Source organism: Petromyzon marinus, chromosome 61 (genome assembly GCF_048934315.1).
Source record: "Petromyzon marinus isolate PM22_M1 ecotype Great Lakes invasive population chromosome 61, UKy_Petmar_22M1.pri1.0, whole genome shotgun sequence".
NCBI classification, from domain to species: domain Eukaryota; kingdom Metazoa; phylum Chordata; class Hyperoartia; order Petromyzontiformes; family Petromyzontidae; genus Petromyzon; species Petromyzon marinus.
In genome coordinates, this window is record NC_133727.1 from 9,496,415 (window position 1) to 9,523,033 (window position 26,619).

General features: G+C 45.3%; 1 protein-coding gene across 4 annotated transcripts in view; it reads left to right on the top strand.

The window, feature by feature from the left end:
• The window catches only part of LOC116955682 (phosphorylase b kinase regulatory subunit alpha, liver isoform-like), a 75,061-nt gene extending 52,190 nt beyond the window's left edge, over positions 1-22,871 (top strand). For 2 of the 4 annotated variants that reach the window (XM_076053527.1, XM_076053528.1), the window contains exons 26-33: positions 823-924; positions 4,197-4,318; positions 7,190-7,246; positions 10,060-10,140; positions 13,165-13,344; positions 14,460-14,513; positions 16,372-16,572; positions 18,497-22,871. In XM_076053527.1, coding sequence (XP_075909642.1) covers positions 823-924; positions 4,197-4,318; positions 7,190-7,246; positions 10,060-10,140; positions 13,165-13,344; positions 14,460-14,513; positions 16,372-16,572; positions 18,497-18,670 — 971 coding nt within the window. In that variant the 3' untranslated portion in view covers positions 18,671-22,871. The remainder of the gene's footprint in view (positions 1-822; positions 925-4,196; positions 4,319-7,189; positions 7,247-10,059; positions 10,141-13,164; positions 13,345-14,459; positions 14,514-16,371; positions 16,573-18,496) is intronic. The other 2 variants (XM_032976926.2, XM_032976927.2) reach the window with 2 other exon arrangements.
• Positions 22,872-26,619: the final 3,748 nt, after the last annotated feature.

Below are 26,619 nucleotides of genomic sequence, written 5' to 3' on the forward strand. Positions count from 1 at the left end.
CTGACTCATTTGGTGAAGTGTGACCAAACAACCCCCATTACCGACAAGCTGTGGGGATGCCCCGGTCCAGCAGTGGCTTAACAGAGATTTTTTTTCTTCAAATAAAGCAGCCACCGTTAACTGCTCTCCGACTAAATCATTTGACCTCGCCGGTGAGTGGTTATTTTCCGACCCCCAGAGAGATGAATGTTGATGATGGCACTGGTGATGCTGAGTTGCCCCTGTCCAAGATTTTGTCCTCCAAGCTCGTGATCGACAAAGTTTTACTGCTCACAATAGTTTAACGTTTTCTACGTCGTGCGGCTGATGTTGACGTCGGGCAATGGCAATAATTTGATATTGAGATGGTTGAGCCAGATGAATGTGTTGGGAGTAGCGTAGTGTGATGATGCCGCTTCGTGTTTGTGAATCGGGCATCGAGCCGTTACCTGTTCCACGATCTGTTCTGGGTGACCACAGTTGCCATACACTAACTGAAGGGTTATTCACTTTCAATTTCAGGTGCTGTATAAGCAATCCCTAAAATTTAGCATCAGAGTTTGAAAAATAATAATAGGCTTTACCCTTTCTGGTGTAGATACAGGTGTTAAGATGTTCAAACACCAAATAGGCACAAATTACAAGTCATCAACTCTACATTAATAACACATACTTGTGGTAAAAAAATCACAGTATCTTGATTCTGGCGAGTTGATCCTATAGCTATCTCACGCATTATTTTTTTTTATTTTTTGCAATTCGTGGCAAGACCTGTTGATAGGGAAGGTCAACAGCGTTTGACCATGGAGTGTCCTTCACTTTTCGTGACTTTCTCGTGTGCAGGAGAGGAGGCCTCCGAGAGCCTCATGAACCTCAGCCCGTCCGACATGAAGAATCTCCTGCACCACATCCTGAGTGGCAAGGAGTTTGGCGTAGAACGCAGCGGTAAGGGCCCTCGTGGTTGAAACATGGACAGGTTCATGTCCCGGTAGGGACACTTGGGAGTCTGGCAAGCACCACTGATGGACGGGTCAGGAGCCATTGTAGAATGTTGATTGAACGGTGCTTTAAATTGTTATTGCCGTTCGACTGCACAACGCACTCGTGGATCATTAACAAGCATTGTTTTGCATGATTATAGCAGGTTGACTGCATTTTCATTGCGTTAAAAAAGCTATCGTCAGTGGATACTACTATAGTAAGTAGTTACTACTATAGAGTCGGTAGATACCACTACGGTCAGTAAATACTGCTACAGTCAGTTGATACTACTATACAGTCAGTAGATCTACGGTCATTAGATACTACTATAGAGTCGGTAGATACTACAGCGTTAGTAGTTACTACTATAGTCAGTAGATTCCACTACAGTCAGTATATACTGCTGTAGAGCCAGTAGATACAATGATTGAGTTAGTAGATACTGCTATAGAGTTGGCAGATGCTTCTATAGAGTCAGTAGATACCACTACGGTCAGTAAATACTACTACAGTCAGTAGATACTACTATAGAGTCAGTAGATACTACTACTGTCAGTAGATGCTACCATGGTCAGTAAATACTACTAAATTCAGTAGATACTGCTATAGAGTCAGTAGATGCTACTGTAGAGTTAGTAGTTACTACTATAATCAGTGGATACTACTATCATCAGTAGTTACTACTATAGAGTCGGTAGATGCTACTATAGAGTCGGTAGATGCTACTATAGAGTTGGTAGATGCTACTATAGAGTTGGTAGATGCTACTGGGCTCAGTAGATACTACTGTACAGTCAGTAGATACTACAGAGTCAGCAGATACTACTACAGAGTCTGCAGATACTACAGTAGAGCCGGATGCTACTGTAGAGTAAGATACTACTATAGAGTCACTAGATACTACTCACTCTATTGTATGTAGGGTGTTTAGGTATATATGCCTACAATGGAGTAAAAATATGTTTTTAAGGGGGGGGTGGTCGACAATTTGTGGAAACCTTTCAGATCAACTATTTACCCCACACTTACTATAGTTTTTTGGACTTCTGCAAGCCTCTTATTTTGTTGACGGACAAATGGACAGACAAACGGCACACCGGGCTTTCACAATAGCTTGGTATTTGTGTATGTGTAGTGTCTTCAAAAATTACTCACACCGACACGTTGTAACAAGTCACCTGCTTACACTTTATTCACCTGTTCTTGCGCCAGTTATAGGCACTCCAAGAACTGTCTGTCCGGTCACATATACTTAACTTCTCCCCACTCTTAGCTATTCTGCACCTCACTTATCCTGCACTCAGCAGCTCTGCTCTCAGCGACTCCGCACACAGCAGCTTCGCCCACAGCAACTCCACGCACAGCGTCTTCGCACTCAGCGACTCCGCACACAGCGTCTTCGCACACAGCGACTCCTCACACAGCGTCTTGGCACTCAACGATTCCGCACACAGCGTCTTCGCACTCAACGACTGTACACACAGCAACTTCGCATCTCCACCGCTGCCCTCACCTACGCTCCCTCAGACCCGCTTACCCGTCTGTCCTGGGCGGGGGGTTCAGCCAACTCCCGCCCGATGACGGCTTGAGGGTTGAGGTCCCGTTGACGGCTGGAGTGGCAGTGGCGAGATGTCTTCACTCTTTGTTCCCGGCAGCAACCCCCTTTCGCTCACGCACACTCCTGCTTATATCCCCCTGTTCATCCCGAGACCTCACGTATTTTTACTTAAGCTGCCGCCAGGCCGGCGCCAGTTGTCACATTAATCTCTTATCATCACCGCCCATCTCCCGTCTCCTTGGCGCCAACCTCCGTTCGCAGCGTAGCACCTGTTCGACCTCAGTTGCACCCGCTTCTCCCCTTAACTACCGTCGGTTTATCGGTGCAAACCTCATGTTGCAACGTGCACACCTGTTTGCCTTCCATTGCACCCGCTTAACTGTGCGCACCGTGTATTTCTCTGCTCTACATGTGTATATTAATGTTTTTAAGAGAAGTTTTGAAATATATTTTTCCCCCACACAACACCGGGTACTTCCCGCTAGTAACTAATGAAAACATACAAAGTAACTGGTATTGGTCAAGCATCCAAATGCTGAAAATAAAATAAGCAGAACAAAAGATGGCAAGCTACCTTTTTTGGATGTCCTAATAAAAAAGAGACCTGATGGTTCAATGAGCCACTGTCTACAGGAAAGCTACCCATGCGAATGCTTACCTGAAACCGGATTCCCACCACCATCCATCCCAGAAGAATTCCCTCATCAAAACTCTGCACCATAGAGCCCAATGCATATCCGACCAGGAACACATAGCCAGTGAACTCAAGCACGTACACCAAGCTCTTAAGGCTAATGGTTACTTCGACTACACAATCCGCAAAGCTATCACTCCAACCATGAAGAAGGGCCCTCTTGAGGAGCCATTCAAAACCATCACTTTACCCTACATTGCGGTGATCACAAAAAAGATCTCCAAAATCTTGAATAAACACAAGATCCAAGTCCGATTCAACACATTACATAAAATCTGTGATCTGGTTCCGTCTGTAAAAGATGTGATTCCGGACATACAGTACCCTGGCGTCTACAAACTAAGTTGCCTCTGTGGTAGTAGTTACATTGGAGAAACCAAACGACATGTCTCGGACCGCATCCGAGAACACAAAGCAGACCTAAAACACGGTAGGACCAACACCTCGGCCGTGGCAGATCACTGTTATAATTCAGTAGGCTCACATGACATTGACTTCTCCAAGACAGAGGTTCTTTCCAAGCCATGAGGCTATCCACATATATAAACACAGAGACAATTTCAACCGAGAAGATGGATTCTGGCTTAGCAATCATTGGAAGGATTTGATAAACCATTTTGGGTCTTAATTGATTGTTCACACTTTTTCAGACCGCATGCATTATTTTCGTCTCCCCCCTCTTTTCCGAACATAGATGGACTCGTCCATCTGAATAACTGCCAAATCGCTCTCCGTAGTGCTAACGTAAAAAAACGCCACTTTTTTCAAATTTTCTTGCTGTGGTTTTCACACCTGATGATGATTGCTTGTATTGCAGTCGAAATGTCGTGAGAATTTTATTGTTTTATATTTTTATTATTTTATTGTTTCCCATCTGTGACTTTACCGAAAGAACCAAGAATATAGCATAATCTTTCATTACTTTTATCCAAGAAGTCTAGTGTCGACCGTGTGCTCGGGACGTACACCCTCCTCTGTACGCAGTGCGCTCAGTGCAGTCGTCGGCCGTCTCCAGCCCGGGCATCTCCATCCGAGGGGTGGACCACACGGGCGCCACCAAGACTGAGCGTGCTGGCATCAGCAAGCTGAAGAGCCAGATGAAGCAGGTGGGACCTTTGGCTCGCCGAGCCGTTCTTTTTGCACGTGAAGCGAGATGTTCCCAGTTGTCATTGCGCTGTCTGTACTCGAGTGTCCCATAGCAAAGGCAAGAATGCGGAGATCGACGGTGTCGATGCATCGCTGGGTACCTCGTGAACACGGTGACGGCAGCGTAGATGATGATGCAAACTCTTGTCGGGCCAATGACTTGCATGCTGGATTGGAGAGTTACCGCCCAGAGGCGCAGCAGCCACACTTTAGACGTTGCGGGTTCCCGACTAGCGAATGCTCTCCCGGTGGTTATTGGTTACACTCCACAGATGAGAGCAGTTCTGATGCACTGATTATTTGAAACTACCCGGCTACTGGCTACGGAATCGGCACTGAGCGTGCTATCCGTGCGCTAATGTGCATTCAAAGGCTCCGTCATCAGCAAAACGCCTATATAAAAAAATCGCTCTGACAGCTACAGGCTTAGTGCGGCTTGGAAGCGTATTATTAAATAATACATATTACAATTCCTTATAGGGGAAACACATACTAATTAACGGATTACTAACGTAGCATATAATCACAATAACACACATTACAACTAATTACTCATCTACAACTCATTGCTAATCATAACCATTGACTGATTACCAATCGATTATATAATTACAATACCCCCCCCTCCGCCTCAAGTCACTGCACCTGAATGAGTTAAATGATGACGTCACCAAGCTGCTCTATTTAAGACCGGGAGCAAGTGAAGGCTTTACCATTCTGGCAAATTGCCCGATGATGCTGGATGTAATTACCAGCGAAACGTCTTACTCAAACTGTAAATGTTGTGGATTCACTCTTCAACACACCGGTGGGCTATAGTAGTGAACTATTTGTCTTTTGTCATCGTAACACTTTTTTGCTGATTGGCCGTGTCGGGTGGTGGAGGGTTACGACACATTTATAAATAACCCAAAAACCTTCATTATGAATAAAATAATACCGTGATTCTCGTCGGAAACTTTTCGCTCCTGTTTGGCTGAAAAAATGGCATCCAATATTTGAACTAAAATGTTTGTTTACCTGCCAAAGACCCTCCTGAAAAAAGAGTTGAGACTCGGTGAGTTGTTCCTAGGTGCACAAGCATACTAATCGTGAATAGGTTGTACCGCACCATAGTGTGGAGAATGCAATATATAGTAGAACCCTTCTTAATTACAGTAATTGGTTCCACTAAACCGGTAGTTAAGTGATTTGGTTGTTAAGTGATTTGGTCATTAAGCGAGTATAGGAAATACGTGTTAAAGGCTTCATTCGTTCTGATAGCATCGGAAGTTACCCTTTTTCACCCAATATTTAAACAATAAATATTAATACGTTAATATATTAATACATTCACTAACACAGCCACCGTTAGCTGTGTTAGTAAATGGCAGCTTGCCATCCTTTTCCACCTCCACGTGGCGATGGCTCTTTCCGAGCTCTCTCCGAGCTTACATTTACAAGCAAATCTCTTACATTGACATGCTAATATCTTACATTTACAAGCAAATTTCTTACATTGACATGCTAATCTCTCACAATACAATGGCCACCCCCACAGCTTTGTTTGTCAAGATTTCTCCGATCTTACATTTACATGCAAATTTCATCTCTAGCCCCGCCCACTGACCCTTGGGCTACACCCATCTCGAACCTTTTTCCTGCCTCAGCAGCTCTCCCGCTATATTTTTCACCTGATGACATTTGCTTGTGTTGCGATCAAAACGTCGTGATATTGTTATTATTATTTTTCTTTTTCTATCTATGTGGCTTTACCAAAAGACCCAAAGAATATGAATTCTTGCAGTCACGAAAGCTTTAAGTCAAGATTTATACTATACACTATTACACTACTATACACTAGACTACCATACACTACACTACCATACACTATACACTACTATACACCACACTACTATACACCACACTACTACACTACTATATACTACACTATTACACACTACATTACACTACTATACACTACACTATACACTACAGTACTATACACTACACTTTAGACTACACATTGGGCTATATGGAGGCCCGTCGTTAAGCGATTAGTCGTTAACAGGGGTGGTTGTTAAGAGGGTTTTACTATACACTACTATACACTCCACTACACTTTTTTTCACTACACTTCTATACACTACACTACTATACACTACACACTGGGCTCTATGGAGGCCCGTCGTTAAGCCTTTAGTCGTTAACAGGGTTTCTGTTGTATAACATCATGCATTGATGAAGTTCCCCTGCCCATGATGTCAGGTTTGTTATTCCACACGTAAGGTGGCTACATTTCAACTGTGAGATTTAAAAACTATTGATGAGATGCAATGAACTGTACTTCAATGAACAGTGCTCAGTAGCAGGCCGGGTGGGAATAAGAGGCAATGCAAAGAAGTTGCGGAAGCTCTTCTGTGATATGCCCGTCAGTATGTCTGTCACATGCCTTGTGTTATATTACCGATGCTGAACAAGCGTGATTGTGATATGAGATCTGCAAATGTTGAATGGTGACTCATAGGTCTAAGGAGACCCATGAGGTTTGATGCTGGTCCAGCCACAGCAGTGGTTGCTGATTCCGGGCATCGGCTTATGAACACACAAATAATGGGGAATGCAAAAAAAAACTGCCAATATGCATAGTGTACCGCTTTTTGTGTGCAGAGATGCATTTGCCTGTGGACCAGGTACACGTCAACGCATCTGTGTGTACATTTTTCCGTGTGTAGTTTTGAATGTTGTGCGACTCATTTCATTTCCCTCGTGTTTAATTTGGCATTGAACCGTGTTGACGTGTTGTAATTTTCCTCTCTGTTTCCCTCCCTCCCAAATCGACATGAAACCAGTCCGCTTGGTTTGGTCAGTCGTTTGCCGGTGGTGATGCCTACTCCCCCCAATCGACGGTAATGGCCTGCTGACCTTTAGCAGGGCAGAGGTCGCGTGGCATCTCACAGGCACTGCCGCCCCCTTTCTCCCAACCGCCCACCCTCCACACCTCACGTGACCCCGTCTCCTTCCTCACTGGGTTTAACGCTCGCCTGTGCTGCATTTCCATGACTACTTTTACAATGAAATGTTCAAACAACGCCGTGCCTCATTGGCAGCGGTTAAAGTAAGATAGTTTTGGAGGTCACTAATTAGAAACCGGCAACATTTTATCGTATGTTCCGTTGGAAATCAATGCACACGAAAGTGTATATTGAATGGTTTTGGGGGTGTTATGGAAATACCGAGGCCCTGCCATGGAAATGTGGAATATCCATTGCTGGCTCAGGATGACCGATAGAGACAAGTGCTGTGGACTACGCAAGTTAGAGCAGGGTGACTGTAAGGTCAACCTGTTGTCATCTAGACAGCCTAGATATAATGAGTCATAATGGGTTCTGACTAAATTAAAGGACATCAATCCATAATTATATATATTTACTGATCTCCGGATTTGCTAAAATAATAAAGAACATACTACGCAAAGCAGTGAGTTTGTATGAATTACCAAATTCTTTTGTATGCAAAGTGCGTAGTAATTTTTAAAACGAGATGATGTAATTGTGCTCCGTATGATTGTAAAGTTACTCATGCCAATGCAGCAAACTGTGCGATTGCTGCAATTACAGCGCTTGTTGCTGACTTTCACCGCCGTGTTTTTAAAGGTGGCATCACGTGCGTGGGGATGGAGGTGAACTGTTCAGCGTAACGCTTGACACGAGTTGGTTGGTTGGTAAAGGTTGTTGTTGAGGTTCACTTCAGGTCCGGATTTGCAAATTTGCCACAATTAAAAGGTGTGGAATGGACTCTTCTTTGTCCCACTTTAAAAAAAACGTGGGTTGGATCGTTTGTAACTACTGTACCTGGAGCCTCTAAAAGAAGGTGGAGGAGCCTTTAATGGCTCTCTAGGTAATATATGATGTTGGATAATTGTAGGTAATATATGTAAATGCATTTAATAAAAATATAACTGCTGCGCAATATTGTTGTGGGCTTTATTAGTAGCCTCACATTTGCCGAGTAGAACTATATCCAGTAGAAACAGAGCTCCGATTCAAAATATTTAACCTCATTCATCTCACTGTGTAATCAAGTGACCCTTTTCCACTACCAAATCCGAGCCGAGCCAGCACAGGGCTCTCCGGGTGCGGGTGGTTCTCAATTGGCTCTTTACCGTGCCGAGACACAATCAAACCATGCTGCTCCCTTTTCATAAGATTTCTGATTCTGGCCTGGGGCCAAGTAGAGCAAGGCACTGTGCTAATGACGCATGCATTGTATGTGACATCAGCCAGTAACAACTCGAACACGGCGTCAACTATATGCGCCTCGACTTGGTCACTGCGTGCGAAGTCAGCAGCAACGCCTCCTGTAGTGGAAAGAAACAACGCGGGGCTTCCTGAGCCACGCTGGGCTGGCTTGGCACGCCCCCGGCACGGCAGTGAAAAAAAAAGGATCACTCGCATCAGTCGGGGGTCTCTTGTTGCGGGTGAGATTGAATGCAACTCTTTGGGCTCTCACCAAGGTTCACAGAAGTAAATTTCATGTGGTTGGATTTCAGTTGGATTCATGATATTTACCTACGTGTTCTTCGGCACATTGCGCAGCTGGTCATGTTATAATCCGAGGTGCATTTACATATCCACATTGTGTATGTATACTGTGCGAATGAGGTGGTCAAAAAGTGTATCCTTGTAAAACTCTCACCAACCTAATATGTAGAAAACGCCACGCATTTGTTTAATAACACTGGCCTTAAAGACAATTTATAAAAGGTGCGTTTAGAACAATGGCGCTTCTTAATAGAACATAACATAGAAAACTTTTTTTTATTATGTTAAAGCTATTCTAAGATATTTTAAGTGCCCCCTCGCTGTGCTACTTGAAGTACAGTACAGCAGTAACATTACCACATTAATACATTACAATACAAAGTGGCTATATATAGGGTCTAAATTTGTCCACTTCCCGAAACACAAGCGGTGATTAATATCAAGGAGAGGCCTATGGCCGATTAACCGCGCGTGCGCCTGATCTCGTCAGATCTCACAAGCTAAGCAGATTTGTACCTGGGTGAGAACTTAGGTGGGTGCCCAATACCAAGGTTTGTCAGGTGTTGTGGTCGTGGGGCTGCGACGTAGCCAGGTGTCATCCCCTTATTTTAAAGTGGGTTTTGTTTTGGTACTTCAGTTTCCTGCCACGGGCGAAACACTCGTGAATGGAATTGACTTAACTTTTCTGTGCAGTGAGGCTTTATTTAGGTAAATAATTGGCACTTATTAGTATTCTAAGGATGCATGTACATCCTGTTTTTTGTGATTCCACTGCAGGATGAGGGCCGTGAGGGTTATCTGTCCATCATACTTCACGCTGGTTAGTGCAGGATTGGTAGAGGCTTGGGTGTGTCTACAGAACAACAATGGATTTTGCACTGACTTCCACTGCCGACAACACCTACTACTATTTCACCTGCTTTATACACGGTGGTGGTCACCCATCCAACCACTATCCAAGCTCATCCATGCTCAGCTTCTGACGTCCGATGGGATCGGGCGCATTCGGCGGTAACGTGCAAAAGTGAAACCCGTTGCCCTTTTTGACCACCCCTCCACACATTACCTTGTGCACATATAAACGTATATACCTGTCTCTGGCCATTGACTTCATTGCTTCTGGTGATCGAAGCAGCCGCCGCCATGCGCCAGCTGGAACTAACAGCTTTGCTTTGCAGAGACTTTGCCACTCACCGCCGCGGGGACCGATGAGGAGCTTTGGGATTAACAGAAGCCGCGTCGGTCGCTTCTGCAACCCCGTGGGTCTCGAAACGCCCTCCAACCCCCCCCCCACTTCCCCGCCGAATCAACGCCCAATGACTAATGCGTTTGCACATTTTCTGCAGACCAGAAATCCGGTGCGTGTCGCTGAAGCTTGTGGACCTGTGTGTTTTGTGCGGAGTAGGCGTCGACGTGCGGAAAAGCACCGCCCGCGTACCCGGGTGAAGCTGTGGGTAAATTAGTTTTGTGATTGCCAGTGGGGTGAAGGAACCAAGTGACTGCTGGCGCAGCTTTAAGAGAAACCCAGAAAGGGCGTGTCTTTGTTACGCAGGCGCCTGATGAACTTTTACGTGTACTGGTGTGTACACACCTCTTGAGGATTTTGAGAGTTGTCATTCTGTGAGGTTGTTGGGTTGATACTTGATCAGAGGTGTTGTTTTCTCAATTGAAGATAATTTCTGATTTCACAGCAAATGGTTTAGCCTCACCTTTCATGTTAAAGTTGCGGAAAAAATATTTGCTTTGATCCGAGTTGCCGAGCACAGGGCCCAAAGACCAATAACACAAAGTGGCCAGGAACAGAGAGCACGAACGGTCTTGAATTTGTGTAATTTAAATACATAGCGTAGTTTAGTAGGCCAAGTATACTCTAAAAGGGTTCTAGACGCCGTCCCGCCAGCAGTGACACGAGCAAGCAGTTTCAGGTCTGCACTTTTCCCTACCTATATTATGGACACCCTTTTCGGGTAAAAGGATGCATCTCGGCGATTCACAAATACTTGTATTTGGTGGCGTTGCTCATCCCTGGTCCATTGTTTTGGAGGTTTCCATTGATAGTTCACTCCTGGAGAAGAGTTGTGAATTGCCGTTGCTAGCAAGAGCCATCATCGTCCTTGCTGGGCAGCATTGTGATATCTGCAAGGGGGGGGGGGGGGGGGTGGTGCAACGGGGTGGGGGTGCCTCAGCTCTGCTGTACAGAATCTGAGTTTTCCTGGGCAAAAAAATAAATAAAAATCCTAAAATATAAATTTCCAATTAAATTTAGACCCTCGTGATGACAAACAGCCATGGATAATACGGCGAGACTCGAGAAACTACGAGGTATTTTAAATGATCATTCCTAATTATAAGAAAATAAACGGACCAATGCTGTGCAATAGGGTGCAAGTGATACCTTTCCTAAGACACTTGAATGCTTTGCCCAGTCCAAATATAGTTTTGCGTTGACCAATGGTTCATCTCTTAACTACAGTCGAGTCTACAGCTACAAGATTTCCGGACACAAAACTGTACGAGTACCAGTCTTAGCACTAGGATGCTGCCCTCCCTTATATTATATAAAGGGATCAGTAGGCGGCAGGGTGGTGCTGTGTTAACGAGAAGAGCTTGGGTTCGATTCTAGACTCGGGCACCTTTCTGCGTGGCGTTTGTATATTCTCCCCTTGTTATGCAGATATTTATTTTGAGTTGTCCGGTTACGTATGTGACTGCTATTGGCAAAACTTACCAGTGCTGAGAAGTGACCTGCAAATTACTTGATTGGGACGACACGTAGCAACATCGCCCACATCTGCAAAAACTTGGCTGAACGAGGGTCTTGAGACTCAGTGAGACTTTCCTGGGTAAACAAGCATAGCAGTAATAATGACAGTGAGTCATTTTCAGCACGTATATCATTTCTTGTTCGAATCTTCAAGACCCAAGCACTGGAGCAGTGTAGAGTATTTCAAGGCTGCATACTAGGTTTAACCGACCTAGTTTTGTGCTAGGGACGATGCCAGGCCACAGCCAAAAAATAATTTGGGCGGAGTTTGTTGTGGAGGTTGTGCACACATTTTTTTTGTTATTTAAACAACTTTCATTAACTGCCAGTAAGTGTGGAACTATTGGAAACTAATTTGTTGTTGCTGTAAATTTGCCCCGTATCTGTAAAGAACGCGGTTTAGCAGTTCGGGTTGGGCACCTCAAGACTGCGTCACAGCGACGTGGAACGTCCTGTCGGTGTCCGTGGCTGCCTCGTATATATCCGTGGCAGCACCAGAGATTGCGAATAATAGCTGGGCCCACTTATAAAGTCGTGCGAGTGCGCAACGCCAGGTCTGGCACCGGCCTATTTAGAAAACTCGCTGTGACAACGAGCAGGTGGTAGTTTCAAGAGACCTCCAAAGAGAAGGGCCTATATATCTCGGTCGGTGATGGGACTTTTGGTGATCCTAGCGCTTGGGAACGTGGCAATGATGCAGTGATGATCTTGTCTTGAGCAATGCATGGCAGCATCTTTGCGGCTTTTGGTGTACTGCGTGCAATAAAGTGTGCTACACAAACCACCCTAAGCTGATCTTTTAAGGCTGCAAAAATATCTTGCTTTTTTTTCCTCCCTTAACTTTTTGGTCAACACGCTTGAAGAAAGGTTGAGAATTTTTTCACTTGTTTTTTTAAGCTTAAATTTTTTTTAATGTTGCAGTATTTTTCTTTGTTGTTGCATATGAAACGATACATTTGTAAACTATCAAACATGTTTGAACTATTGTAACAATTAGGTTGGTTGGCAACAGTAATTTGTCAGTAGCTTTCTTGTCATGTAATTGAATGTTAAGAAATCAAGGTTAGTGAGTGTAGACAGTTAATGTTTTGCGCGTGTGATACAGTGTTTTAACTTGACTGCGTGGTGTGTGTTTGCTGTGTCTGGTCTAAATATTCCTCTTGCCACTCTTTCATATCTCTTGCTACACCTGACTACCTCCTTTCAAAATCTACTGCTTCCCCAAATCGTTCAATTAACTCTCCTACGTACACACCGAGCTCCACCATACATGTCTTCTCTGCAAACTCCAACTTTCTCTGATCGATCGCAAAACATAATTCCGTCTTCCCTCCCACTATCATCGCCTTTGTCTAATTTCCTTCCCCCGTTGGTCACCGTGGCCTGACGGCCCCATCCTGCCTGCGGCCTTCACCGCTTCTGCTGAATTCTCTGCCACCCCACCCCCCCTCCACGTTCCTCGCATCTGTCATCCGCCAATGGGCGGCGCCATCCTCGCGTTTGTGCCCACCCCGGGTAGCACGCGAGCACGCCGTCGAGCCCCACGGCGACGGGAGAGACGTCGCCGCTGGGCGCCGTGCTGGAGCAGCCGGCTTGGTATGACCGCCAGGGCCAGTGGCTGCGGCGCCGGCGTCTCGACGGCGCGCTCAACCGCGTGCCCATCGGCTTCTACCAGAAGGTCTGGATGGTCCTGGAGAAGGTACGTTGTGCCCCCCCCCCCCCCCCCCCCCCCATTGCTGAACGCCACAATGGCGATGCTGCTGCTTTGGCAGCGGCGCGCTACTCGCACGCATTACGACAACTTGACACGTTTGCCAATAATGCTGCCCTCGAGGGAATATTCATATTTACTGTGTTCTCTGCATATTATGATGATTTGGAAAGTAAAGACGCACCACAAACTTGTGGCCGGTGTCACTGAAGTTCTACAAATTTGCTCACACACCAGATTGTATGATGCACTACCAAGTTTTGATTTCAAATACAGTAAAAGATAGCTAGTTTTTCTATTCTGGAATATATAGTAATTGTCGACGTTTTGGACAATGGCCCGTTTTTAGCAAAACGATAACTAATTTTTTTATTGAACTTGTGATTTGACCCCACAGGCGATACCGTTGCGAATCATACGGTGCCTCAATGTGTTTTATGGCAGTAGCCACCAACACCATCCGAGCCAATGATTGAGTTGTGGCAGAAATCTTGACCGCATCATTTATCTTCAGCAATTAACCAAAGGGCTATAACCGATTCACTCGCACCTCTGATCAGCATGTTTGGCTACATACGGTGCGAAAGAAGTTGAACAGTCATGCATACCTGGAATACACTCCATCTCTGAAGCTAAGTTGGATTGAGCCAGGATATTGTAAGGGTGACCATCATGCATCACCAGGTTGTCAAAGGGCTACATACCTGGAATACACTCCATCTCTGAAGCTAAGTTGGATTGAGCCAGGATATTGTAAGGGTGACCACCATGCATCACCAGGTTGTCAAAGGGCTACAGAACTGTGCGGTGGGCAGCAGAGGGCAGTACAGCTAAGTCCATTGTTGTGCTTTGCTTTAAAGCTGCTACATCTTTGCTCTCTCCACCTTAACTCTACTATGACCAAATATGGAAAGGGGCCCTCATCTAGCAGTGAATTAACAAAGCGCTGTACATGCACCTCCGATTAGCACGGTTGGCTACGTATGACACGAAAGAAGTTCAACTTCCACACAATTTACAGTTATTTGCTGTCAATGCAAACAAATAATGTTAAGGAGCCAAGAAACTAAGATTGACAATTGTTCTGGTGCGTCTGCTTGCAGTGTCACGGTCTGTCCATTGATGGATTTGTGCTGCCTTCCTCTGCTACAAGAGAGGTAAGGCAGACACGCTTGTGCATGCACGCAAATATTTGCAGTGCAGGACAATCGTGAAAGAAGGCGCTATCTTTTACAGAAGAATATAGTCTGCCAGTAGGGAACTTTTTGAGAATAGGCTTGTTGATAAATGGGGATGCTGCCATGGTGTAATTGGTAGCACAGTAGACTTGCAACCCAGAGCCGATCTCCCAATGGTGCAGATTGTTTTTATGTACGGGCAGGCCTTGGGTTACGAACACAATTCGTTCCTGAGACCCGTTTGTAAATCGAGCGGTTCGTTTGTCGGAACACGGTAATCTACTGTATATTTAAATGCCCATACGGTCAGTGTTATGAAATGTGTTACGGTTCAGCAAAAAGAGAAATATTGTTACACTCATACTTAAAGAAGAAAATATTGTACATTTTCATGTAACACTATAAAAATAATGTATAGTAAATACTTTATAAAGTAACATTAAAAAAAACTATTTTCACTTGCCTTGAGTTCTGATGCTAACTTGTAGTCAGAAGTGGGGCAATGAGTCACCACAATTGCACACACACACACGGGACACGTGCCGCACACACAGATAGACACACAGAAGACAAAGATCCCCCTATACTGTTGGGGCAAGTTCTGTTAGTGAGCTCCTATGAAGGCCAGTACGGCACATGAGGGGGTGGTTGGCCAACACCACGCCCGGCCGCCTTTGTCTCCCGAATGGCGATGTTTTACACACTGCACCAGGTACTCATTTGAGTCTTGAGTCGACCTAGAGGAGGCCCAAGACCGGTTCAGATAATCATCACTGGTGTTGGCCGTGAGCAAGAATAGCTTTCGTAGTGCAGCGCACTAACTGCTACACTACCACTCCCCACACTCGCACTCTCACGTACGTATACATGTCCGCGCATGCGCACAAACACTCCCAGCGCGAGGCTGACTCATTATATCTCATGGAAGATCACTCCTCTGAACAGAATAGTTCCATGGTTCAGTTTGCAATTGCGAGTTCGCGTTTTGAGTCAACGTTATTTTTTTATTTTCTTTCATGGAAGCTGGTTTGTAAGTACGGCCGTTCGTAAGTCGAGGACTGCATGTTATAAATCCTCTGCACCTCTGTGCCAATGGGAACATTGAAGTCAGTCAACAGGCAGATCTCATGTGGTGGGCTAAAGTGTGGTATCCGACCACCTCTTCCAAGATGTCTTGTCAACGTGGAAGAATAGAGCAAATACAGGAGACTCGATTATCCGTGTGCGATTTATCCGATTTGCGGATTCACCGTGCAACTGAGATTTTGACATAAATTAATGACTCATGGATTTTCCCTTAAACCTCAAATTAATAATTTAAAAAGTTCTATATTGTTATTCTTGGAAATGTTTATTCTAAGTCACATGGTTAAACCGATTAAATGTGTGCTCCGGTTAATCCGAAATCCACGTGATCGCCTCCACAGTACAGTAGTTGCAATATCTTTACAACGTTGGCGTGGAGTTTGATTGATGTTGATTGGCGTGACTGCTGTCCACTCAGTGGGCTGAGTCTTCTGCACAGGAGCAGGAAAGTGGTATATCACTGAGCACGCGCATCGATCGGTCGATCGTTAGTATTCGTTCTAAATTGAAAGAGTAACAATAGAAATCTTCAGTTGTGCTTCATTTTAAGTGATTTATTCGATCATTTATTTAGTGAGTTGAAATTTATACCTATATTAGTGGCTTTTGGCATAGAGATCCGTGGAAAATGGTAATATGTTTAGATTATTCTCTCCGTAATTAGCGCAGATAATGCATGTATGGATGAATGAAATTGATCAATGGATGGATGGGTGAATGGATGAATGGATGGATGGCCCGGCTTGCCCAGATGACGCCGGGAGAGCTGAAGTTTGCGGTGCACGTGGAGTCGGTGCTGAACCGCGTGCCGCAGCCCGAGTACCGGCAGCTGCTGGTGGAGGCCATCATGGTGCTCACACTGCTCAGCGACATGGATATCCACACGCTGGGTGGGATTATCCACATCGACCGCATCGTGCACATCGCCAACGAGTTCTTCATCAGTGACCAGGTGGGAGACTGGCTCTGCTCAGCTCGGCTCGGCTCGGCTCGGCTAGGACCCTTAAAAATCTCGTATGTTTGTTATTTGTGCCATTCTTATAGCTCAAGGCTATCACAAAGGTGCTATGTTGCAAATAAACAGTCTGCTGTAGTTGTTATAGAAAGGGGCGATAACCCCAATTGGGTGTCATGTTGGCGATGTGTTCACTACCTCACTTCTTATACATGAGGTCGTGGGTTTGAGCCTGACCCTGACGCTTGTAAATTTGGAGTTTGCATGTCTCTCTCCTCGTGGTCACGTGGATTTTTCTCTGGGTCCTCTGGTTTTTCCACCTCCGCATTTAGAATCGACATGCGTTTAGAGTTTTTGGCTGCTATAAATTTCCATGTGATAAGCCACTTCGTTGGGCTATCATTTGTGATAGCCAGGTCGCTTCTGAAAAAGAGCTATATAGCTCAGTGGGCCTTGCATGGTATAATACAGATGGTTTAATAGTTTAAGGGTCGTTTGCAAGTGATTCTTAAGTTTGGTAACATTTGGACCATGAAACGGGCACACCGCTCTGTTGTGAATGACGTCAGGGGGAATCAATGCCCACTGTAAAGCAGGCGGGCGGGTATTTCATGGTCAACGCGCACCGCGTTAATCACCGGTTCAGCTTGTCGGAGTTGAACCCCATGAACCTCCGTGGCATGCGGCGACGAATGCGCCACCGTTGGGTCGCATTGCCACCCGAGCCTTCCGCTGTGCGGGCGAGCAAGGTCGCGAGTTGCTGATGGACGGGCGGTGATGGGTGGGACTTGGCGACATCATGGGCATCGGCTAATTTGTACAGGACATTAATGTACGAATGTGTTGAAGACGATGCAGTAGAACCCCCTTTTAACAGCGGTAATTGGTTCCACGAAACCGGTCGTTCAGTGATTTAGTCGTTGAGCGAGAATAGGAAATACATGTTAAAGGCTTAATTTGTTCCAATAGCATCGAAAGTTACCCTTTTTCATCCAAAAAGTACTTTATACTATTTAAACGATGGATAGTAATACATTAAGATACTAACGACATTATAAACACATAATATGAAAAGAAACATGGTTAATAAATGCATTAATTAATCTTCTTGGTTCTTTCGGTAAAGTCACGTAATCTACGTGACTTTACCGAAAGAACCAAGAAGATGAATCCCTGCAGTCACGAAAGCTTTAAATCGAAAAAAAGCATTAATTAGTATTTACTGTACCTACAACAGCCTGTCGTTAACAGGGGAATAGTTGGTAAGCGAACACATTGAGCTCTTTGGAGGTACTACACTACTATGCATGGCACTACTATACACGACACTACTATACACTACATTACTATACACTACACTACACATTGGGCTCTATGGAGGCTCGTCGTTAAGCGATTAGTCGTTAACAGGGGTGGCCGTTAAAAGGGGTTCTACTGTACACCTATGGTTTGTTGACCGAGTAATCAACACATTGGGGAAATGTGTGGGTCCTACCTTCAGCCATCAGTGACGTTATTTTAGGGCTTCACTTTTAACCATTACCTAACAGATTACACTGAATTGCGAATACTCTTTTACAGTTTCCAACTAAGCTTGAAGCATTTATGCATTAGCTTTTCCGTCTATTTCGTCTCTAATGTGTGGTAGCAACAACCCTCGTAAAGATAATCTTACGTAATTGACATTTAGTGTAAAGTCGTGTTTCTGTCAGGGACTCAACCTACTGAAAACCGCCCAGTTTAGTCAAAATGTTGCCCAAAACAAACACAAAGCAGAGCAAAAATAACTATTTAAAAACAGCTAGCCGCCGGCGTCTGTACTCGGGATACAGCACCTTGACAGCGCGAGTTGGACAGCGTTACGGAAAGCGTTCCAAAAAGCCACGCATGACTCCCGTGCCTCGCTGTTCAACTCTGACAGAGGTCGCTGGGTGCCGACGACAACATGCTGGCCATGGACCCGAACACGAAGATCTGCCACCTGCTGTACGACAGCGCTCCGAGCGGGCGCTATGGCAGCATGACGTACTTGTCCAAGGCGGTGGCGACATACGTGCAGGACTTCCTGCCCAGCGCTGGCTGCTTCGTGCAGTGACAAGTGCCGCCACGCCCCCCTCCCCCCGACACCTCGGCCGCAGTCGTAACGTTGAGCTCCTTAGGTTTGTTTTTCGTCGAGTGAAAAAATGCGTTGCTTGCTGTTTAAGCATTTCATTTGCAGATTTCATAATTTATTGTTACTTTCGTTTTTTTTTATTGACGGTGACATCCGAAACGGTACGTTTGTCACACCACGCACGGTCGAATTAACATTACGCATGGGTGCGCTGACCACAAACAGCAGGAAGGCACGACAAACCATCACGCCTTGCACACTTGTCATACGACCGCCACATTGTACGCGCAATTCTGACGGCCTTGTCTTAGCTTCTTCGGCGCGAGCCGCATGCACGAGCTGTGTGTGGATGAGAGTCGTGTGCCGCCTTCCTGCCATTTGTGAGCATCACCGGAACCTTTGCGAGTTGCTTTTTATGTTCGTTCTCCAGCCTACATGTACTGATGGGTTTTCTCATAATTTACAGTGTTGGATTTCAACCTACGGTGCAAGGGCAGAGCAATGCCACCTCATGATACATGCTGCAATGTCCATTGAGACTATTGCATTTGTGAATGTTATATCTACAGGTATAGCAAATCCCAGTAACATTGAGCAACCTAACCCTAGGCAAGTGTAATGATACATTGATAAGATTGTGTGTGTGTAAGAATTAATTATTAAAGTAATATGCAAACTCCGTGCAATCGTACCATTAAGACGAATGGAACGGACAAGACAAAACAAAATGTGAACGTCGTACAAAGTCCCCTCTTTTGTATGACAAAAGAGTTGACTTTCGAGTCAGTGGGAATTTCATTGAACCACATGGGGAGTGAATATTCACAATCCTGGACAAGGATGCGTGGGAGGCATTGCTCGACTCTCATGAGTGCAGGCAGCAAGGGGTCATCGTTTCAGGAGTGTTTGATTTGTAAGCTAAATAGACGTGTGCAGGTTTTGATGTCAAAAGGGCCTGGAAAAGGTACATGTGTTTCCTGTGTTATTGTAGCTTTCCTTTGTTGCATATATATATCATTTCTATCTTATGTGTAACATAACGATTATTTGTTGGTGACTATGTGCCCCTCCTGTTGTGTAAAAAAGCAAGGTTCTCTGGGGTGATGTGTGATTTGTGTTTCTGCTCACCTGTTGCCCCGAAAACCATGCATGCGCACGTGCACTGCATGCGATGTCCGAGTGGAAATTGACAAATTATTTGCTCAACTTTTTACTCACCACTTGCACTTTCCTGTCTCACGGTCGAAGTACCGAGACTGCGAGTTGCACTGCTGGAGTTATGGGTCGATGGAGTGTACACAAACGCTAATAAAAAATATATATCTTTTGCGCATCGCCATTCATGTGGAGGAGTGGTAGCTCAGTGATTCATGTGCCGTTTTGCAGTCTCGGGGAATCAGGTTAAATTCCCTCCGGTAATCTCGTCAATATGTTACCTCGCCTACACCTTCCACAGTTTGACTGTTAAACGAGTACCTGGTGCGCATTGCTGTGGCTTCGTTCTCAACACAGAGAAGAATCGGGTTGCTCGGCATGCCGCAGTATGAGCTCCACCTCCTATTTGAGGGTGCCACTGGGCGTTATTGTTTTTTTTGCCTTCGCTTGTCCTGAATGTTTGACGCTGAGTGAAGGCTCTTTTGGTGTTTTCTGTATGCGTATTGTGTGCAAAGGTTTCGGCACACTCACTTCGGACGTGCTTGATATCGTCAGTGACTGGAGCACGTCAGTGTAATAGGCCACAGGGCTTATGGAAATGGTCATTGCTATGTGCCAATTCTGCAGTCGCATCCAAACATAAACTGGACCTTTCTCTAGCTCCGTGTTCAAATCGCAGCACTAAATACTGTAACGAGTTGGAACTAGAGGGAGTTCATATTCATTTTGTTCACTAATTACTACATCATATAGGCCTGGTTCCAGCGCCTCATATTTATAACAATGACTTTCCGCTAAGAAGGGTGAACTTGGATGAGTGGAAGGTATATTTGGTGGTGCAGCACACCCACGAGTGCCAGCCCCATGTTGCTACAGGCTTTGATTGTATGCGTACAAATGTTACATGTCTTGGCAATGATTTCCCATGGGCTGGGCTTGTTTATACATTTGCTGCAGTTTAAATTCTTGAATACGTCTGATAATGTAGCTGACAGTGGTGCTATGTTCATCGACTAAAAATAAGTTTAAACATCTTGACTTAAAGCTTTCGTGACCGCAGAAATTCGTATTTTTTGGATCTTTAGGTAAAGTCACGTAGATAGGTTCCAATTAATAAAAATAATATAAACAAAAAACTACGACGTTTCGATCGCAACACAAGCGGTCGTCATCAAGTGCCTGATGACGGCCCAAAGAATAAGTTTAAACATTTGTAATTCTGTAACTTGTTAAATTGAATACATCATATTCTACAACTAATTTAACCATTACAAAACAGCCAATGGAACAATATCGAAAGGGGGGAATTGTCCTTAAAGATATTTGTGACTAAAATGTGTAAATTAGTTCTGGGGTTAGTGTCTGGCGCAGATGTTGAGGTGCTACGCTATGAGCCCCTGCAATTTTGATCGATTTACAGACACCATGAGTATGACATTTAAACTGAATGACATTTAAACTCAATCTGCCACCCCACCTTTACCACCCCACACGTACCAACATGGTGACGTATGATAAACAAAACAAAATCCCATTGTCAACAAGTCATGGGGAGGCGTTAACTAAGCAATTTATTGGCAAAAAAAACCAAAATATACAACTTTCAGTGAAATTAATGAGAAGCGTTTCAGTTTTCCAACGATTGTGATTGTAAAAAAATGTAGTTATGCTGGACGATGAATGATGCGGAGAGAGAGAGCACTTTTGAAGGTTACGACGGGGTTGTTTTTAAGCACTTAAGAGACGTGGTAGAGACATGCTAGTCTTCGTTCAGCTGCGTGAGTTGGCCCTATTTGTAGTTTAATAGATGGCGCTGTTAAAGCATGTGGATGCAAGTCGATGCAGTTTGCCGTGATTATAATCATTACATTCATATAGCGCGTTTCATCAAGGATCTCAAAAGTGCTGTACACAGGACACAGCAGAAGCAGACAGCATAATATAAATACATTTAACTAACAAATGTAATACGATTTATGCTGTCACTTGTTTCATTCGCTGAGTCTGACTTCGTTCAAACATTGCAACTCGCTCGCATTATTCGTGTTCCTTTATCACGTTTGCATGTGCACGTTGGCGCAAATTATTTTCTCTCCACATTTCAAAAAGCATGCACGAGGTGACACGTAAACCGGGGCATCCCCTCTGCACAGCGCCCTCTTATCCCTTAACAATGTATTGAGTTGCGCCGCCTCGTTTGGGGATGGAAGTGCCCTCCTGGGGCTTTGCAAATAAAAAAAAACACGCAGATATTTACAGTACATGACCGAATTGAGTCTACAACCAAATTGGTTGATGTTTAACACAGTAGTAGTAGGCTTTCGCGACCAATATGCAGAAGAGGTCGTTGGGTTATATCGCGTAGATGTAAATGTTAAACCCGCCACCGTCCCGAAACAGCGAAATTGGTAAGGTTTTTTTCACGGAAACAACACATGCAAATTCGTTACGAGTGTAAACCCACAACATTTACAATTCGAGTACGACGTTTCGCCAGTAATTACAACTTGCATCATCAGGCGACAGCCATAGTTGTGGGGAAATCCTGTTTCGGTCTTAAATAGAGACATAGGTGCGATGTTTTCACTCGAGCCAATCAGATGCCGGGGGAGGGGGGGGGTAATGTGTTCATATAAATTACAATGGACCAGTTACAGGTTGGGTTATTCATGTGCATGCGCAATGCACATATATTATGCATGCACACCATGCATGCGCATCCTGGGGTTGATGTTGCTGGTGTCAAACCGAATGACTTGTGGCAATCACCCCCACCCCACCTCTGCCCTCTATGGCAAACGATCTCATCACCAGCACAACGCTGCTGTTGCTTCGTGTGATCCAAGATTTTCATAACTCTCCAAGACCAGAAAAAGCGCATGGAAGCCGCTGGGCAAATCTATGTTTATTCAAAGCGAGTGATAATGACAAACTGTTTTACTTTTGCCTGTACACAACTCACTCCCTGTGATGTATTGTTTTCCTTGACCTGCAATTTTTCTCCAATTAAAACATTTCCTTGCTGACATTTCGAAGCCCTTGCCTTGCTGTGTGTGTGTCAAGATGTTATTCATTGGTTTAATGTATATAGACATACATGTTAGAGTGTTATTGACAATTTACTGACAGACCAGTCTGATGAAGTCACAAGTTTAGATGATACGGTATTAGACTACTCTCTGAAGTCTACAGCCGCATCTGATGGGGTTTGAGGACAACCGACTGGTCTTGGAGCCTTTGGACTATAAACTGTAAGGTTTGACCTTTGTGTATTTGACATCGATTGGAAAATGTCTTTGAATCCCCCAGTCTCTGTCCACCCAGCAGTATGTAGGTGTGGTGGTCATTGTACACACGCACACACTACACAGTACTTACCAGAACGGGGTTATTGGTATCCCTGATCAAGACCCCGCCTGAGGGGTGGAGGCTGTGAAGTGTGTGTGTGGGATCCCCCAAAACCCTGGTCCTTGACAGAAAGTGGGATTGAAGAAACAGATTGTTGGGCTTCCTGTGGCAAGCACCTCTCCTGAGGGGAGGGGGCTGCGAGGGATCTGTGATCCCTCGGGACCCACGCCCCTCGGCGGGGGAATCGTATAAAAGGCGGGCTCCTGAGAGCAGTTGGGAGTTGGTCTCAAGCCGAAGCCGGGGAGCCGCCTGAAGAAGAAGAGACCCTGGACCCCAAGCCCCGACGTCCTTCTGAGGGCCGGGGCTCAGTGCGGTGCAAGTGGTCTGTAGGCTAGGGCCCTGAGGTTCCCTCAGCCCGACGTCCTTCTCAGGGCCGGGTCCGGACGGGCCAGTGGTCAAAGACTCACCGGTGCCAGCGGTGGGTCAGCCTCCCCTAGGTCCAGCTAGCCGGAGGGCTATAGGAGTAGTCGGGCCAACGGCTAGGGTACGATAGCCCGGAGGCTGTACCTCCTCAGGTTGTGGGTAGAAGGGGCCATTACCCCTTCGTGTTAGGGACCTAGTGAGTTGTGATAAGGTATAACTAAAAGTATTTGCTTACTACTACGACTCCGTCTCCATCTACGACTACTACATAGGTATACCACAGGTGCATGTGGTGGTGTAAAGTGTGGGTGCTCCCATATTTTCTAAGACATCTGGACAGTGTGGACAAGTAGGCCAGAATTTCCCTCTAAAGCGGCTCTCTAGAGCTCCCTCTACTGGATGCCCTTCACCTTTAACTTTGTGGTAATTATAATTTGAGGTTACCCAGCCTTTTAATAAACAATTTAGGTGTTTTAACTCCAAGCAGATCAGTTTTTGGAACTAAAATTTAGACACCAAGAATGTTATTGTTCATAATACAGGTTTTGTTGGTTTCGATCGCGTAAATATATAAATGTGTCGTTAAACCCGCCACCACCCGACACAGCCAACTCGTAAGGGTTGCCTCGTAAACAGAACACGCCTACTTCAGCAGTTTTTTCTTGCTGTGGTTGTCCCACCTGATGACGATTGCTTGTGTTGCGATTGAAACGTCGTGATCTATTATTTTTCTACCTACGTGACTTTACCGAAAGAACCAAAGAGTATAGAACATGCTAATAATAGCCATTTTATATACTTTTTAAGGCATAAGCAATTACGAAATAACACTTTACTACCCAGGAACAAACGCGATTTGAAGCATTTTTTTTGGGGGGGGGGCAGAGCTTTGTGACGTCATATTTAAGTCTGGAAGACCGATGGCCGGGCAGACTTTGGGGCCGTCCATAAATGACGTCACGCACCTAGGGGGGGGGGGGGGAGTTAACCATTTGTGACGAAGTGTGGCGAAGGGGGGGGGGGGGGTTTGAGAAATGTGACGTCACATCTATGGACCGCCCCCAAGCATAACGCCACCTGGATCGAGTCGTTAAGGGTAATTAGAGGTAATTAGAGGTAAAGGAGCAGTCCTGCAATTTCTGGTGGAAGGGCCTCCATTCGAGGGAGCTCCACAGGGAGTATATTTTTTGTTCGTCTTCTGCGCTGGCCACCTCGATAACCTCCTGTGTGCATGCGCGACGCACGTGCAGTAAGTTGCATGAAATATAATGAACTACGAAATGTATGGCGTCATTGTTGTCATTTTGGTTTATATTTCGGAATATATTCATCATGCCAGATTGATCTAGCACCAACCAGGTTGAGTATACAGTCTCGGGGCACTCTGTCACCATGTATTGTTATTCTTTTTAATGTGTCTGTATCCTCTGGTTACTTCCCGAAGCAATTTAAGAAATCTAAAGTTCAGTCACTCCTTAAAAAGAGAACTATCGCCCAGTGTCAAATCTTCCATTAATTTCAAAGCTGCTTGAAAAAAAATTGCAACTGCAGCTACCAGCACATCTTGATTCCACAGATTAAATGCCCAAGTTTTAGTCGGCCTTGCCTGAAAATCTACAATGACTTCTTGATGGCCAATGACAACGGCAAGTTTTCCACATTGAGTCTCCACGATATTATTGTAGCATTTGATGGTCAACCATGTTATACTGTTGCAGCGTCTTGAGTGAATATTCGGCATTTGTGGAACTGAACTGTCACGGTTTCATTAATACTTAACGGGCAAAACTTATGGAGTGAATCACAACCGCCAGTTGTTAACAACTGTTAATGTCACTTGTTCAGTGCCACAAGGGTCTGTTTTAGGTCCTATACTATTTATCTATCTATCCCGCTGAGTTATCGGAACTGGTAGACAAACATGGGGTTTACCTATACACATTTGTAGATGACATTCAGTTATACTGGTAGGAACGAAGTTGTAAACTGAGTGTACCAGCCTGCAATAGATTCATGCGTCCGTCCGTCCGTCCCCTTTCAATACTTTAACGAAGTGAAATCTCGTGCTGTTGGGTGTAAAAAAAATTCCAATGTTCCTACCAGCCCACCCTGCAAGGACCTGTTACATTTGTAGTGACTGACTTGCAGATGTAAGTTTTTGGAGGCAGTTATTTTATTCAACCGAGCACCCTTTGCACAATACACACCGTATGCCCGTACACTCCGAGACGGCCAACTACTGCCTAGCAGCGCAATATCAGATGAAGACGACAGCGACGAAGGCGACAAGACAACAGCGACGAGGGCGACGATCTTCAACAGCAACGACGGGGATCCCACTCCAAACGACAGCCCCGAGGTTCCCTCCCGGGGCCCCTCTTATACTGTCAGCATGGCCTGGCTCTGCCCTGGCCACACCCCCCTTCTGAAATCTACGAGCGGGCTCTCGACGTGTCCCTTCCGTAACCTTTCCCCTACATCCCTCTCTGGTCTATCACGTGCCCTGCTGTCGGACAGGGCTGCTGCAAGCTGCAGATCCCCTTCCCTGCCAGCAGCCAGCGCTATGCTGCTACGTGACCAATTCTATGTCACTACACATTTATTGTGAGCCCAATGGCATAGCGGCATCAGCCATTGTTCTTGAACAATGTGTTCTCGTTGTTAGTTGCTGGATGACATACAATAGATTGAAGCTGAATGCCGAAAAAACAAACGTGATCTAGTTGGGCACCACCCATAGCCTTGATAAGCTGATCAGCCACGGTCCATCGCTCAACGTGGGTGCTACTACCATACCACCAGTTGCCTACAGTATGTCCGTAGTCTTGGGGTTATAGTAGGACTGACCTCCAACCCGCACACCATGTTGCTATGATCGGTAAAGCCTGCTTTTTCTAGCTTTGTCAGCTGCGTCTTGTCCATGGATCCTTGGACACCGAGGCAGCTCCCAACAATCAATTTCACGCTTTTGTCACTTCTCGAATTGACTATTGTGTAGTGCCATG